The following is a 15,922-nucleotide window of genomic DNA, read 5'->3' on the forward strand; positions in this document are numbered from 1 at the left end:
TATGCAAACGATATATCTATGTGTTAATTTTTCAGTATTATAGTTGAATAGAATAGTCGAATATTTGGTGATATTTTTAAATATTCAATTAAAGCCCCACACGAGCTAAGAAATATGGGCTGTATGAAGCCATAGCACAGTTGCTGGTGATTTTCTTTTCATAAAATAATAAGAAAAGCTTAGATAATGAATCACCTTATTTCTAAAAAGCTTACCTTTTGCGAATGTGTCTTTAAGCATTTTGTAAACAGTATCTGGGAACAAAAACAATACTTAATTTTGCGTTGTTTCCGAAGAAACAGCAATGAAGAGCAATGGTACACACATTTCTTTAATTTCTGTTGCCTCCGAATTTTGCCAAACACTAAATTTCAGCTTTACTTTCTTTGTAACAAAAAGTTCCGACAGCACCTGCCATAAATATTTGTTTTTGTTTCATTGAATTTTGGCATTCGTTTCATAAAAAATAGTATAGAATTGCTTGCTATTCCCATCTTGGGGCATAACATTTGGGTTTCTTAAAAAGCAACACAATCCAGCTGTTTACGCCCATTGGCCATCAATCACCCGTAATCGATGGATTTGACGCTCTGTAAAAATTTGAATAATTTGAGACGCAGAAACACGTTCCGCCATCTTGTGGATAGCCAAAGAAGTAAAGCTTAATTTTTTTATTTTGTTTTGAGCATTCTCCCCAATTGGCGTCCTATCGAAAACATGTTTTGCGTGACGGTGACACTTGTCGAACACGGCGTTCTGCTGACCTTAAGAGCGCTACAATAATAGCCACAATTTCACGACATAACTGTTTCTGTTGCTTGTTTGTTTATCACCGCAGCAGTGAAGACTTGATTACGTTGGATATATTGACTAGAGCTCCTACTGCGACGTTTCACCTCTGAGCTGTACAATATTGACGTGGTCGTTGGATAGTCATTCTAGCTTTCTTGGCTGATCTTAGCCGGGTGCACATTTTATTTTACCTCCATGCCATAAAACGAGCAAAGAAGGTAGCTAACTTCTATGACAAACTAAAGTTTTGTGCAAAAACAACTTCTGGAAGACATGCACCTCTGTATCCAACAGCGTCTTTAATGGCATGACGCCACAAAACAGGTTTTGTGACAGACCAAAAAAAGACAGTATATTTAGAGCTCTTTAACTTACAGTGTACTATAAGTTTTGAATTAAAAAATAGACTAGGTAAGATTTAACACAATCGCAAATGATTAAACGTTTTTCTAATCGTACAAGTTCGGAGGTCAGCATCTCAATTCGACTATTTGTTTCGATATTGGTGTAAACCTTTTTTTTAACGGGCATTGTATTGCCGGCATTCTAATGTATAACAATTAGCTATATATGTTTAATAGTTCTTAGACTAAACTATGTTTTGCCAATGTCTTAAAATTCCAACCTTTTTCTGTGGTACGAGAGGGGTGAATAGAAAATAGGCAAAAGCCTAGATCAGATAAGCATGAGAATATAAGCGTACTTTTTCGACAATAGTTTGGAAATGTTAATCCCTTTATTGCATTTTTTGTTGTTTTACTTTTGTACAAAAGATGTTTATAATCGAGATAAGTCAACACCGCACCTTAATCAACTTTAACTATTCTAACTACTTGGAACCATAAATGAGAAACAATTTTTAATGATAGCTTTAAGCCTCTGTTAGTAATTTTGCAATATTTGTTACGAAACAAGAAGACTTGCTAAATGTGCGACCGAAATTCATTCATAAGGTACCACACTTCATTTTAAGCTGTCGGAAGATTTTTGGAAATAAGTCATAGAAGTCCATCCTCATTAGCACAAGATATACTGACCCAGACCGTGCAATCCAAACTTGACCTTTCCTGGAAGAGCAAAAATAAGATCTATTACTTTCTTGAAACTCACTAAAGAAAGCTTGGACATGAGACATACCTTCGTTAAAGTATGGGGTATAAATAGTCAGCATCAGAACACTATAATTTAGTTTGAAATTTTTTTTAACTGCTTAAGCACTTATGTCTTTTTTCTCCTTAGGTAGCCAATGTGATTTACGGAGCTGACAGGCACCGAGAGTTTGACGTTCAGCTTTACTGATGGGTGTAGAAACCCAAGGAACACACTGTCCAAAGGTGTCGTGCAGCGCTCCAAGTGCTGGCCCTCGCATGACGCATAGCATTTGCTATGGAGAGTTCGATGTCAGAACTTGGGCCAAGTAAAGTTTTGGATATTTCTGTCTGTCTTGCCCACACAATTATTTCTTTCTTCCCAACATGAATTGTGTTATACTTTGTCACTGGAAATATTTTTTGTGCAGAAGACGGCTAATTAAAAAAAAAGGATTATAAGGAATTCAATAAAATATGGCTTCATACCAATGGCAACATGTACTTCTTGAGGAACGTCACGCCCTGCGGATGCTGTAACACGAGAATTATTTAGAATACTCGGCGCAGAACAAACGACAGAAAAAGCCACCACCACGCATTTGGGTTAACTGAAAGTTGTTACAAGTTTAAAAACTTCTCTGGCACTAGTCACTGGCCATTGCGATAACTTAACCTAAATGTTAACAAAATACTGAAGGTAAATATTTATAGCAGAATCTTTTAATGCGCTACCGGTCACGCCACTTTCCGAAACGCTATGTGAGAGCTTAGTACGCAAGGCGCTAGCGTTGACAAGGAGGCTAAGAGCCACCAATCTTGCCAGTACCGTTTTGACTCTGGCAACCAGAAAGTGGGATTGCAATTTGAAACCCACTCTGAATGAGTCACCGATATATCGCGGTGAATCGTCATCGCGCTGTCAGAATTCCCCGTTAAGATAAGAGTCTTCAGTTTTGTACACCCAGTCAATTGCACAAACTTCATTTTCTCCAAATTCTCCAAAAAAACATCACTTCATTCTTTCTCGCCTCAAAATAAATTCTCAAAATCAATTCACCATCAAAATTCAGCTCCGCGAGTATCGCAGCCAAGTAGAGGCGCTGCGAACCTGGACACTCCATACAGTTACTCTAGTACACTGAGCTGCCTGGCTCTCTCGCTTCCATAGCATTATATTTGTTTGTTTAAAAAGAAATGAAAATAGATTAGTTGTAAGTTCCATTATTAGATATCATCAAAGCATGATCTTCGCTTGCATACCTTGATTTATTGCAGTTGTAAAAAAATGTCGGTGTATGATCAATTGTTTGCTAAACCTACTTGCCATTGTACATTTGGGGTGGCTCACTGATTTTGGGGTGACCTAGCAAAATCCACCCCCCCCCCCCCGCAACAGTAGAGAACCTGGCGGTGGCTGTCGTCCCTGTACGAAAATTCGGACGAACTTTCGTCGGCTTATAATATTGTGGCCATGTACAGAAGTTTTTCGGCGTTTAGTTTTCGCTGAAAATTCGGAGTTTATGGGTGTTTTCTTTTAATTCCCCATTCTCCGAAATCCGTACTTTTCTTATCAGTATGATATTTTAAAGGAAACTGAAGTATCCTCTCCTCAGGAGCACCGATGTTCACAAAAAAATTGGTTTCAGAATTTATTCATAATGTATACCGTCTCTTATGCTTGTGTCATTTGTCGTTGGCAGTGCAACAAGAATGCTTGGTGTTATATCTCGTATTACGAAGCACTTTAATAACCCGGCTTCCTTGGTTCGGTTATTTTGTGCCCTAGTCTGGTCTAGACTTGAATTTGCTTCAGTAGCTTGGAATGCGTTAAATAAAACTCAGGCATTGAACATTTAAAATGTACAGAAGAGGTTAATACGCATTGTGTATGATCGATATTCTCATCGTCACTTCTATTTTGATTATGAATTTCTTCTTAAAAAAGTTTCGTCGACAAACTTGTCCGATAGAAGAGCGGAACGTGACTTAGTCTTTTTTCATAAGTTAGTAAACGGTGTATCTGATTGTGGCTCGCTTTTAAGTGATGTTAATTTACATGTTCCCTCCCGACCCACTAGAAATCATAGTACTTTTTACATTAATACTGTCTGTGATCTCTCGCCTTTATCACGCTGCCAAGTGCTTTTTAACCGCATCAACAATACTGAAGTGGATATATTTAGCGACTCTCGGGTGTTCGCGATGAAAATGAAAGTGCTTGTTGCCAATTTGTAACGTTTGTGTATTTTTGCCATGTCTCTGTTATTTTAATTCCTCATTTATTATGTGTACCAAAGAAAAGACCTGTTGGTTGTTTTTGGGCACTTGAAAGTAAATATTTATTATTTATTTATTATTATTATTTCGCCATCATAAATTCGAAATTCAGATTTTCCTGATACATCCCAACTTACAAAAAATTTTCCTGCGAGCGTTCCAAAAACTTTTTTCTCGGATATATCTAAAAAAGATGAATCCCCGCGTATAGGTAATAAATTCCACAACTGTCACCAAGTAAGTGCTCTTTTTGGAGCATACTCGCAATGAGTCATCACCGCGCACGCCCATGCTTCTTTCGCTGGTGCTCATAGATGAAGGGCGTGTGCGGCATCTGCTGTGCATTGATTTCACGGCAGCGCTTTATCGTTTTCTCGGGCGCGTCAGTGTTCTTGGCGCTGATTTTAACCTGCTTGTGGCAAAAGGTGTTAGCGCCTTCAAGTGCGATTCATGCACTAAACGTCGGAGCGAAGAGACGTCGATCCTAAAAACCGCGCCGTCTGCCCCGTCGGCTGAGGGTAGGGATGGGTAACCAAAGGAATCGCCGTTGGAAAGCTGTAGTCTTCGTGAGCTGGTACAAAACCTCTGCTGCAAAATTGATGATCTGTCCGAGGAGGTGCGGGATTTACGAGTTCAGAACAAATATCTGCGAATGCAGCTTACGCATACAGCGAAATGCTTCGGAAATAACTTGCTACTGAAGAACCTGGCCAGGCCCAAGCGCGGCAGAGTGAGCCGGCACCATCGTACTATAGAGCGCTGCAACCCAATGCTTCTTTCTCTTCGGCGACCACAGTTCGGCCCACGGTCTTTGAGGCCTCTGAACATCTTCTGGAGGGTGAAATCCCCACGGTGTGTTACCCCCAGTGTGGCGAGACATCTTCTGAATGACGAGCAGCGTCAGGGCCTACCCGACGTTCGTCGCGGATCAAGTGGTGTCGATGTGGGCATGACAGCGTTCTCGGACCAGCGAGGATACACGGTTGCCGACAACTCCAAGAGGTCGGTCCTCTCAGCTGTAGACGTAGACGGCTTCCAACAAGTCATGCTACACCGACGAGTCAAGGCTTCCGTCGGTTCGGCAAAAACCGGTAAGTTGCGTGTGGTGGCCAAGCCTCCTAAGAGGAGGGCTGTTTTTGTTTCTCGATTGCATCAAGAGACCACCAGCGACAAACTATTAGAAATTGTGTCTAGTGCCCTAGGATGCCAGAGCTTTTCTTGGACGAAACTGGCAGCTAGGTACAATATTATGCTTCGTTTCACGTGTTAGTTAACGCGGAGGACTTCGAGAAACTTCTTTATTTCGACTCGAGGCCGGAGGGTTGCCTTTTCCGGCCATCCTTACGCCAATTGAGGTTAGAAAACCGGCGTAGTGCTTTGAAGCCCAAGCCAAAGCAAGGTGAAGATTCTATTGCCCCTTTAGGTACCCAAACCTAAATGCTCGGAGTGCAACCAATGAATCGGTAGTGCTTGAAGGTGTTCTATCGACATTCAAATATTATGTGGTAGTTAAAACGGAAACTTTGCTGCACAGTCCAATACCTGATAATGATGTTTTCGCTCATGGTTTTAAAGTATTCCGAAGGAACCGTGGTTCAAGAGGGGTCGGGGTCGCTCTTTTGATCAGGTACACCATTTCATGCACACTTATTGAGCACGGCCAGGACTGTGAAAAGGTCTGGACCTTTATACGATTTGGTTTCCAATCAATGCTTGTAGGAACAGTATACAGACGTCCCCAGGCCAGTATTGATGCCTTACAGAGTTTATTCGAGTTTCTTCAAACTGAAACCAAACGCTTTTCACGTGTAGTAATGACCGGTGATTTTAATCTGCCAGATATAAATTGGAATTACGTGATGCCCAATGGTATATGCAATCAGTTTAGGCTCCTTGTTGATATTGTTTTCAGTAACTATATAAGTCAAGTGGTCACGTGCCCCACGCGTGTGTCAGATGGTAAGGAACCCTTGCTTGATCTCGTGTTTATATCTGAGGTTGTTACCAGAAGTGTTCTTGGCGTATCATTCGCGGATGGCATATCTGATCATGTAATTGTTGTATGTGACCTATCTGCACCTCAGGATGTGCACAATGAAACCGAAACAAAATATTATTGTAATTTCAAAAGGGCGAATGATATCGATATTGTAGACTTCTTGGAAGTAGCTCTAGACAGATTTCTTGTGTTTTAAAATGCGAACCCGGATTCAGTAGAAATGCTTTGGCTCTTTTTTAAGCAAGCCGTCCTTACATGTGTTAATAAGTTTATTCCAGAGCGACTGGCAAAAAGTAAGAAGCCCAATCCATGGGTGACGCGTGATATTTTACATTTATAGCGAACGATAAACCGAGTAGAAAGGTTCTAACCAAATTTATAATTTATGCTTCCCTCTCTTCGCCTTGAGCTACGCACTCCTGTGCGCACAATTAAATATTGTTACTTAACTTTCAAAATGTACAAATAAAAACAATTCAAAATAGTTTTGGGATCATTTGACAAAAAAGTTTGATAATTAGGGAGTTATTTAATTACAGGCAGACGTTTTCCAATGAAGCGAGCATCGCAAGTGAGCTTAATTTTTTTTCTTTTGTCTTCACTGTTGATAACTTTATGTTGCCTTAATTTAACCATGGCAGTTGTAAAATCAGTGACTTAGTGGTCTCTACAAAAGGTATTTTTCGCAGTCTTTTGCAATTATACACCAGAAAATCGACTGACCCGGATGGGATCCCTAACGCTTTCTTACGAAGGTAAGAAGTTTATTGACGTGATTTACTATTGCAGTTTAAAAACGCGTGGCGTGTCCCAAATTGGAAGGTAGCCAATATTGTCCGTATATATATAAGTGGACCGAAAAGGATTGTTTGCAATTACAGACCAGCGTCATTGTTGAATGCATGTAGCAGGGTTCTCCTACACTCCATATTCAAGGGCATCGTAACTTTCCTAGAATCTGAAACTTTCTTACTAGATTATCAACAAGGGTCCCTTTGAGGCTTTTTGACATTAACACAGCCTCTTCACACGGTAAACACTTTTGGTCCAGTGATTAATAACAGTGGTCACGTCGACGCAGTCTTCGATTTTGCAAGGGCGTTTGACAAGGTTTTGCATCACAAGGTACTGCATAAATGGAAGCAAGTGTTAGGCAATGATCGTCTACTGAGGTGGATAGACTCGTACCTCACGACTCATAAAACGTTTGTGTGCGTAAGAATGCCGAATGAATATAGTAACCTGTTCTCTTTGTAGTGCCACAGGGCTCGGTACTCGGACCGGTGCTTTTTTTGGCGTTTAATAATGACCTGCGAGTTGATAAGCCCTAGATACAGTGCAGTTTTTTGCTGATGATTGTGCGTTGGTTTTAAAGATATCTTTGTGTATCGAACGAAAATGCTTAGACGAGAATATTCAAATTATTTTTTCGCAGTGTCAAAAATGGGAAATGGATCTGAATGTCAAGAAATGTGTGGAAATGTCAGTTACACTGCAGAAGGCGTATCTCTTTTTTTGCTTATGCTATTCATTCAGAAGCCTTAGAAATAGTTAATGATAACAATTATCTGTGTGTTACTGTCACGTCCAACTTAAGCTGGGCTATTCATATTGAGCAGCTATCACAAAAGCGTCAAGTGAACTGCGGTCACTACGTAGGAAAATGCGTTACTGTACTTCAGCGACAAAGCTGACGGCCTATAAATTGCTGATTCGTCGTTTGCTGGAATATGCAGACATTGTATGGGGACTTACACTCACAATCGCTCATTCACCAATTGGAAGGCCTTCAGAAAAATCTCGTACGGCAAAGGTTCGCACGTGACACCGTTGTACACTGCCTCCGGCGTGTCTATATTATCATTTCGAAGGAAAGTGAGGCGTTGGAAATTTTCGCATAATATAATTCATTATAAAGTTGGTTTAAATATTGATGATTTTTCGCGGTATAACATGACTTGTGATATAAGGCAGAATCACGATGATTTGCTGCTTGAGTTCCGTTGTAAAAAATATGTTTTAAATACTCCGTTTTTCCTCGTTCTGTTTGTAAGCGGAATGAGTTGCCCCCAGGTGTCACGGCAATCGCGTCTACCGCTTAATTTGCAAGTATGGTTGATGTACGTTTTGTGTCACCAATGACTAAGCTACTTGTCAATTGTTGCATTTATTCGACTCATTGATCATTTCTGATGTTGTCTTATCATGCCTTGACCCTCAAAAGTTGGCCGGCAGTATTCACAAATAAATAAATAAATCAGTGCCTCGTTTCATTGAAAAGTAAATCTAGTGATTTGTTCTCATTTTTCTCCATCTCGAGTGCATCTGATTCGCCGCTGTAAATGAACAAATTGGTGAGTTCACTACGACCGCTAACGTGCATCGCGCAGGTGAAGCGAAAACACGCCGGCACGATGCTTATTCAGGTCAGAACGGACAGGAGGGAAGGTAGATGCCGAGATCGTCGACCTTTTTGATATGTCCAGAAGCAATAAAACCATATTTAAATTTTTTCCATCGTGAATGGAGGAAATTTGGCTACACAAAAGCGAAATCGCCTTCAGTTATTCGACATAAAATGCTACAAAGAGACTGGTGACACATTTCGCGATATCACAGCCACAGGTTTGTTGGGCTTGAACGAGTTGAGCTACCTTGCGAGGTCCTCCAATGACCATCAGAAGAGGCAAATTTTGCAACTGTCGGCAAAGTAATCAGCGTGGTTCCCATTCGTTGCATGAGACTTTCAGCAACGTATTGACATATTTTGAGCAGCATACACGGGCGGAATTGCCTATCTTCTTTACGTCATGTCTGCCTCTGCATTGCGGATGTGATCAATATCTCGAAGGAAGGGCGTCTTGTAGCCGACAAACGACAAGCCCATGGCATGGGTTCTTCTCGAGTACTGCTTCAGCTATAAGTCGCGGTCTGAGTGATTGAAAACGACTCGCAAACAAACGCTGACGCAGCACTCGTGTCCAATCTATAGCCAGTGCTGACTTCCGGTTGGGGGAGGGGCCATACGAAGACTTTTGGGAGGTCTGCTAGGTTGACCTTAAAAGGTGCCGCGCCAAGTAATAGAAAATTGATTTATTTAAGAATGCCGTTAAAGTTTTTTAGTTGTCACCCAAAGATACTCGAAACTTCACTTACGTGTTGCTTGAACGTCTTTCATTTTCTTGTAAAGGACATCTGTAATGAGAAACACAATGAATTCTTTTTAACGTTCTCGCGCCTAACCAACTTCAGGTATTCGGTAAGCTTCACGAGACTTTAAGACTAATTTATAAAACTGCGAATAACTTTCAATCGAAATCTGTATTACGCGGTGCCTTGTCTTCGAAAACCCGCTAAACGGCTATCCATAGGTTGGCAATTACCTTCGGTGCTATCGAAGCAGCTAGATACGACTAAGGGTTCAGTAACAAAAGGGAGGAATCACGATTGTGCCGTAACTTCTAGGAATTGTACCACTTAAAAGGAACAGAAAGCATTTAAGCAGTTCACAAATTTATGCATGTTTCTTCTCATATACCAATTATAGCAGCAGAAGGGTGCTTTGAAGGAGCCGTTGTACATATATTTACTGAGCAACATACAGTGATTTTAGGCAAATATACGAACTATGGCAACCATCCGATAACTTAAGAGTTATTTCAGTTGTCACTTACCAAAATTTGGTAATCCAGCTTGCAGTCTGTCTGGAAGAAACCAAATAAAGTCTCTAAGGACGAAAAACATTAAAGTTGCCCAGATTGTTTTCAGTGCATAGTTGCGGGCGAATCCCAGTGAAATTGCATCTTGCACTTTGGACGAGATGTTGAAAAACGATCCAAGAATAATGAATGTCCGAATAACTTTGAGCGTTCTAATAAAAGGTACTACCACGGAAGTATCGCCTCCCTCATCTGGTTTAGCGAAAAGTCAGTTTTATTAGCACAGCGTGAGATGTACACACAATAAAATACTGCATAGATAACAGTGGCCTAAATGTTTATAATGAACAATTACATATGCTAGAGAGAAAGCTTTTAACGACATACCGATGGCGCCTTGCAGTTCCCCGAGAAGCTTGGCACCTTAGAATAAAATAGGCAAAGTGAAAGAGTTTACAATTGTGCGTTTTCCAAAAAGACACGATACGTTGTATCGTAAGTCTAACTGCAGGCAACAGTTGCACGCGGTGGTGCCTATAAACCAGGGCAATGGCACTCGTCGTTTTTGGGCATTTTTCTATCGAAGCCAATCACGCTCGGTGACTATGGCGTGATCCGGCGGGTCTTTTTTTTTATTTTGTGCCTGTTTGGTTTAGCCGGCGATGGGAAACGCACGAAGACGACGAACACTGTGACGACGCAGTGTCGCTGCTGCTTGCAGAGCTCTATCGGATCGCAGCATCGGCTGCATTCGAACGTAACATGAAATAGAGTACAGTGTAAAGCTATCTCTCGAAAATATGCGGAGAATCTGGTTTCAAGCCACGTCTAGGAGGAACAACACACGAGGATGTAGCTGCATTGGGTCTCATTCGGTGTATTTCGTCGCTTTCGCAAATACGATTTCGATGGTTACGCATATGCTATCTCAACGGCATAAATCGGGACAATAGACACACGTTGTAAATTTTCTTGGTCGATTAGATGAATTAAGAGATGTTAATACTTAAGTTAGCAGGGTCGGGCGCGACTGTTAAAGCACAATATCTGGTTAAAGATTTTTTTTTTTTATTGCGTTGTTGGGGTAGCTTTTTGCGTTCCTTTCAGCGTCATGAACTTCGTTATCGGGGGACTGCGAAATCATCATCTCATGCAAAATGGACGTTTTTTCGGTAAGCTTCTGCGCGTGCGTACAGCCTCTCTGGTCTTGCTTCCCGTTGTCCCCATCTTTGGAGGGTACCGTTCCGCACCAACATAATGAGCACCTAACTTCGTTCTGTCCTTTTTTTTTTATTATTCCTCTGTTTCGGGTTTACTTATTATTGCATTTAGCCAATTATTGCATTATACATTAAGTTTAGCCTAGAAAAATTCGGCCGGTATAAGTAAAAGTAAAGTTAATGATGGTATTCTAGCACAGGAAAGAAAACTAATAAGAATGGTAGGACTAGCGATGACAATACGCGATGCACATGACACCAGGACACTACGCACGCTATACTACATGAGAACGTAAAGTTCTTTTAGCACAGTTTTGCAGCCCTGAAACAGTGGACAGTGGAATTGAGATGCCTGTGGTTACAATGTTCTCTAAATATGGCCCGCAACTTTCATCGCGGCAAGAATCAGCACGGATACGTATTGTTTGGTGAGCGTCACGACGCCATTTCTTTACACGCGCTCATTTTTGCGCCAGTAGTAGCGAGCCTGCGGGCCGAGGGTCACTGCAAGCACCACGGCCAGCCGTGGGCATGTGGAAGGGCCTCCACGATGTGGTTCTAGCGCGCGGGCCGTGGTTGCATGACCCCTGTTTAGACCACATTGAGGACTTCTTATGAAAATTTACGTTGAAATTTGCACCTTTTGGAGATTTCTCTTGTATTCAGAAGCGTTTGTTTCTTGGCAAGCCAATCTTATTTGACTGAAACGCCATTACTCTTGTTGAATAGGTATTTGCTTAAGTTTTCATTTGATATATACTTTGTGTAATAAAACTGAATGTAATCATCATTCAAACCTGGCAATTTTTTTTACGAACATAAATAACTAAACTTTTTTGCGTTTTCAATGTAGTTTCAGAAGCCGTTTAAAAGTATCTTTGTTGTGCAGAAGGTATTTGATCCTAACAAAGCTCCCAAAATATGCAATTTTATTACACAAAACAATAACAAAAACAAAAAGGACACAAAGCGATAGAGGGCTAGGGACAAAACAGGACCTAGCCGTCTATCGCTTTGTTTTTTTTTTTATGTTCGTCTGAGTGTTTTGAATTTTGAGGGTTTTGTCCACGGTCCTGGTGGTTTGTTCGGGGAAAAAAGGCCGGGCTCTATTTTTTTCTGGATGTTTGGATGTAACAGGGTTGGGCAGTATCGGTATACAAATGAATCGTGATAGTATCTTAGAGATACTTTCAAATATCCTTTCTCTGCATTGTGATACATTTGAAAATGTATTTCTATCTGAGTAGTGAATACATTTACAATGTATCGCTTATATCGCGATACCTAGCCAGACTTAGGTATCTCGTTACATTTGTAGCCTTTTATAAATAAATTTAAGAGATAAAAACAACTGTCTAGTGCAAGTTGCTTCGGAAGTCACAATGCGAACCCGCCCTACTACATAATTCATCTCAGTCACCGACATAAAAAAAACTCGTTTAAAAGGGTTACTTGCAAGAATAACAAAAGCAGTTCCTCTCACAAAGCCTTCCTTTCTTTCCAATTTAGTTTAAGGAAAGCTGTAAAGGAGTTTAGTGGGGAAAACATATGGCCCTGTTGTCCAAACTCCCTAAACTATGTGTGATTCAGAAACATATAATACGCCAGTCTGAGATGCGCCCTCACAGCAAAACGGGGTTTATTTCAGGCAGAGCCTTTTGTCAAGCATGGCGCACAGTCTTTACCGTTCTTTGACTATGTGGTTTAACGGGGGGACATGCGTTTTCTTCGCGGCATTAATGATAAATAAAAAAGTTCGAAGTAAGGGCCAGTGCATCAAATGGCACAAAAAAACGGAGCACAGCTTACAAGCATAAATTTCCATTCGAATTCGCCCCGAACTACATCCTCCCCAAGTAGCAAAGCTCGGGAACAGATGTATTTCTACGAGTATCTGTTCCTGTATTCCGGAATACTTTTTCGCCGTTTTTGCAGAAGTGTCTCAGAGATATCCTTTTGCATAGAAGAAAAATGTATCTCAGTATCTGTATTTTAGGCTTTAAAATACATGTACCTCATTACTTTTATTTTTGGCTCTAAAATGCATGTATCTCAGTATTGCTATTTCCGAATACTTTTTGGAGTATCTTTTCCCAGCCATGGGATGAAATGATTCGGGTTCAACACCCAACCACCTTCGGCTTTATGCCGAGAGAGGTTGGGTTGGGTTCTTTGGTTTTTGTAAAGAGTATCCTCACTTCTCTTTTCTATTGGTTTGGGGGGGCAGTAAACATTATATAAACACGAACTTCTGGGGAATAAAATTTGGCTGTGTTTCAGACTTTGTGCGCTGTAATCTCCTTCGTCTTTTCTCCAGTCCCAGGGTTTTGTCCTAAAGTATGTGAAACCTTCACCAGCTCGTTTGCGCCGTAACTTTTTTTCATGGTATATCGGCTTACCGGTTTGTTTCACGCGGCCTTGGAAAGTTTCGGCTTCTGTAAAAAAGACATGCTTTTGATGAGGGCTGGCCGTCTATTTTTCTTTGACTATAGTGAATAGGTCCGCAAGCCTAAAACGACACAAATATTACAATAAGGCATAGTATTTTGATATATTTCATTTTAACCTAGTCACAACGGAAATATTCGTCCCGAAATGTACACTCTAGCACAATGGTATGGATGGCTATTCGTTGAGCATAATTACTATTTTGCTCACTTTTTAGCTCTTTCCACTTTTACGTTGCTAGATGCCTTACTGTTGCTAGCATGGGCAAGGGTATTCGAATATACGTACGATGTTTCTAATATTTTTAAGCACTCAAATGAATCATAGAAATAAGAGAAGCGGTATGAGCAAGTTGGTAAACTTTCAGTATCTTCAAAGTCCCAGATTTAGGAACAAGAGGTGGACGATGCACGGACAGGTTTTAAAAGCAATTAGAGCTGCATACGTTCAGACGTGTGTGCGGGGTGTCTCCTTTTCTTTCCTCGGACTCGGGTTTTTAAGGTGCCTAAATTAGGTATATTTCTGATGACGACTTATTGCATTTTTGTCCAGCTGGGTACATCGTGCCCAATTTTGAATTGTTAGGAGATGCAAACAAACACGATAAAACATCGAGTACTGCTGAAATATTTAAGCAATGCACCTAACACACATTGGTACCAACGCTAAAAAATTTAAAATATTGTGTTTCTTGAGGGTCGTATTATTGCGTAGCCACGCTTCAAGTTCTTAAAAAGAGAGGCTACGGCAGTTGATGGATGAACGGCGGAACAAAGTAAACTTGGAATGATCAAAGTGCCGCGCCATTAGCGCGAACTTGTCCCGTCAACGAAAGTCTGCTGCGTCGTGCTTCAAAGTGTCCTTTTTGATAAGAATCGCACCACATATGCGACGAGATGAACGTAGGTGTGGCGCAAAGCAGCCAAAACAATTTTGATCGACCCTAATTTTTAAAGGAGTAGGTGGAAAAGAAAATGACCGAAATATGTACTTCAGAATATCTCTACTCACCGTATAGTTCGTTCCATCTTGGGTCAGAGCCTAATCGAAGGCTAGAATACATAGAATCGCGAACACAAATACTAAAATCGCAAGTCACGGCACATTGGATGTACTTGATTGGTTCAGATGATGTTATATTTGGACGCTGTTTGATTAATCGCATTGACTTTTAGTGTCGGCTGCGCCTCAACTTTAGGTGCAAAGATATATAGAGTAGAAAGGTATGCACATGGGCTAGTTGGTGGTTCGTGGTTCAGAGGGTAAAAGCGCTAAAAAACAACGGACATGTGAAAAATACAGACACCAGAGAACGCTATTCAGATTTATAGAGACCGCTTGTTAGCTGCGCTCGCCGGTTGATCCGATGCCGGGTCGGTCGCCGATATCGTCTAAATATCCAGACGAGGTCGTCGATATCAGGAGCTAAAAGTCACAAGGAAACAGTGCGAAATGGTAGGATGGCGGCTTCTCTGATAAGACAAAAACAGGGCCTTGTACTTCCGATGAGCTCACTCCAATATTGGCACGCGCGTCGGCGAGCGAGCGCGTGCGAGTCCGAGTGGTTACCGCGCTTTTCTTTCGTTCGAATGCCCAAGGTTCGATTCCTGGGAATTGCCCGTCTTTTATTTATTCTTTCAGTTTAATGTTCTGGTAAATTCTAGAACCCTGTTGCTTGTTCGAGGTGTGATTGTTTTACGCGCCGAACTTTCTACGTCGATTGTCCCAGAACCAACGCGGCTACATAAGGGGCTCCACGTGGCGGGCCGCAGTCAGTCTTGCCCCAGCGTTCGATCCTTCTGTTTCACAGTCATCGACGCCTGCGACCCTAGCCTCTGTCTGTTTTGTTTTGGGCAGAATTTTGCCCCATTAAGCGTTTAGTTTGCTTCAGGTTTCATTGCATCATCAATTGTCATTTGTGACAATATCTTGTCTGTCTGCCGCAAGCCTCATGCCGCACCTTCCCGCTTCTCGCCAGAGCGGGCGTCGAGCTTCACCGCTCTGCCCCGGAATGCTAGGAGCAGTGGTGGACGTGGGCGAGCATCTGAGTTAGCGGGATACGCGCCGAAATTACGCTCAGCACTATTCCTGGTCTGCCTTCTTTGGTCTGGATTGTAAGGTGATCTCTAGTCTTAAAAAAGCTGCGCCAAGGGGAACAACAACAACAAACAAACGTGCGCTTATATTTGAAGACATTCGGTATGCAGCTGTGAATCGAGAGAGCAAGAAACTTTAATTTGTCTCTGACTCCGACACCGCTAAAGAACAGAGTCACTTTTAAGACACAAGTGTAGGTTTTCATAATATTTGAGGGTGGTTGTTTTTGTGGTGTGTAGTATTAGTGGAGTTAGGCAAAATACAACGTGTGTGTGTGTAGGGGGGCACCTTTTTTGACAGGCTCATTTTGCGGAGACGCTGGTGTTTGCAGGCATTTTA

General features: G+C 41.5%; 2 protein-coding genes and 1 long non-coding RNA gene across 3 annotated transcripts; 1 reads left to right on the forward strand and 2 right to left on the reverse strand.

Annotated features, from left to right (window-relative positions):
- Window positions 1-214: 214 nt before the first annotated feature.
- Window positions 215-2,418, reverse strand: LOC120848324. The gene is made up of 3 exons (XR_005717677.1): window positions 2,370-2,418; window positions 1,830-1,859; window positions 215-254 (listed from the first exon to the last, which is right to left on the reverse strand). It is a non-coding gene; the product is annotated as an uncharacterized LOC120848324 (long non-coding RNA).
- Window positions 2,419-5,109: 2,691 nt separating this feature from the next.
- LOC115313565 lies at window positions 5,110-6,355 on the forward strand. Its single transcript, XM_040220261.1, has 2 exons — window positions 5,110-5,399; window positions 5,584-6,355. The coding sequence occupies exons 1-2, from the start codon at window positions 5,110-5,112 to the stop codon at window positions 6,353-6,355; spliced, it is 1,062 nt and encodes a 353-aa protein (XP_040076195.1).
- Window positions 6,356-9,307: 2,952 nt separating this feature from the next.
- On the reverse strand, window positions 9,308-14,760 carry LOC120848292. The gene is made up of 5 exons (XM_040220259.1): window positions 14,498-14,760; window positions 13,438-13,473; window positions 10,206-10,241; window positions 9,834-9,863; window positions 9,308-9,354 (listed from the first exon to the last, which is right to left on the reverse strand). The coding sequence occupies exons 1-5, from the start codon at window positions 14,649-14,651 to the stop codon at window positions 9,308-9,310; spliced, it is 303 nt and encodes a 100-aa protein (XP_040076193.1). The 5' UTR covers window positions 14,652-14,760.
- Window positions 14,761-15,922: the final 1,162 nt, after the last annotated feature.

Source organism: Ixodes scapularis, unplaced genomic scaffold, assembly GCF_016920785.2.
Source record: "Ixodes scapularis isolate PalLabHiFi unplaced genomic scaffold, ASM1692078v2 PGA_scaffold4__175_contigs__length_147842914, whole genome shotgun sequence".
NCBI classification, from domain to species: Eukaryota; Metazoa; Arthropoda; class Arachnida; order Ixodida; family Ixodidae; genus Ixodes; species Ixodes scapularis.

What these genes read in the sequence shown, in the direction of transcription:
- LOC115313565 (XM_040220261.1), top strand. Translation starts at nt 5,110, where the DNA reads ATGACAGCGTTCTCGGACCAGCGAGGATACACGGTTGCCGACAACTCC. An exon ending in TGGACGAAACTGGCAGCTAG is followed by an intron (nt 5,400 to 5,583) that starts GTACAATATTAT and finishes TTGCCCCTTTAG; the next exon opens with GTACCCAAACCTAAATGCTC.
- LOC120848292 (XM_040220259.1), bottom strand. Translation starts at nt 14,651, where the DNA reads ATGCGATTAATCAAACAGCGTCCAAATATAACATCATCTGAACCAATC. An exon ending in GGAACTGCAAGGCGCCATCG is followed by an intron (nt 9,864 to 10,205) that starts GTATGTCGTTAA and finishes GGTTTCTTCCAG; the next exon opens with ACAGACTGCAAGCTGGATTA. An exon ending in AGCTGGATTACCAAATTTTG is followed by an intron (nt 9,355 to 9,833) that starts GTAAGTGACAAC and finishes TTCTCATTACAG; the next exon opens with ATGTCCTTTACAAGAAAATG.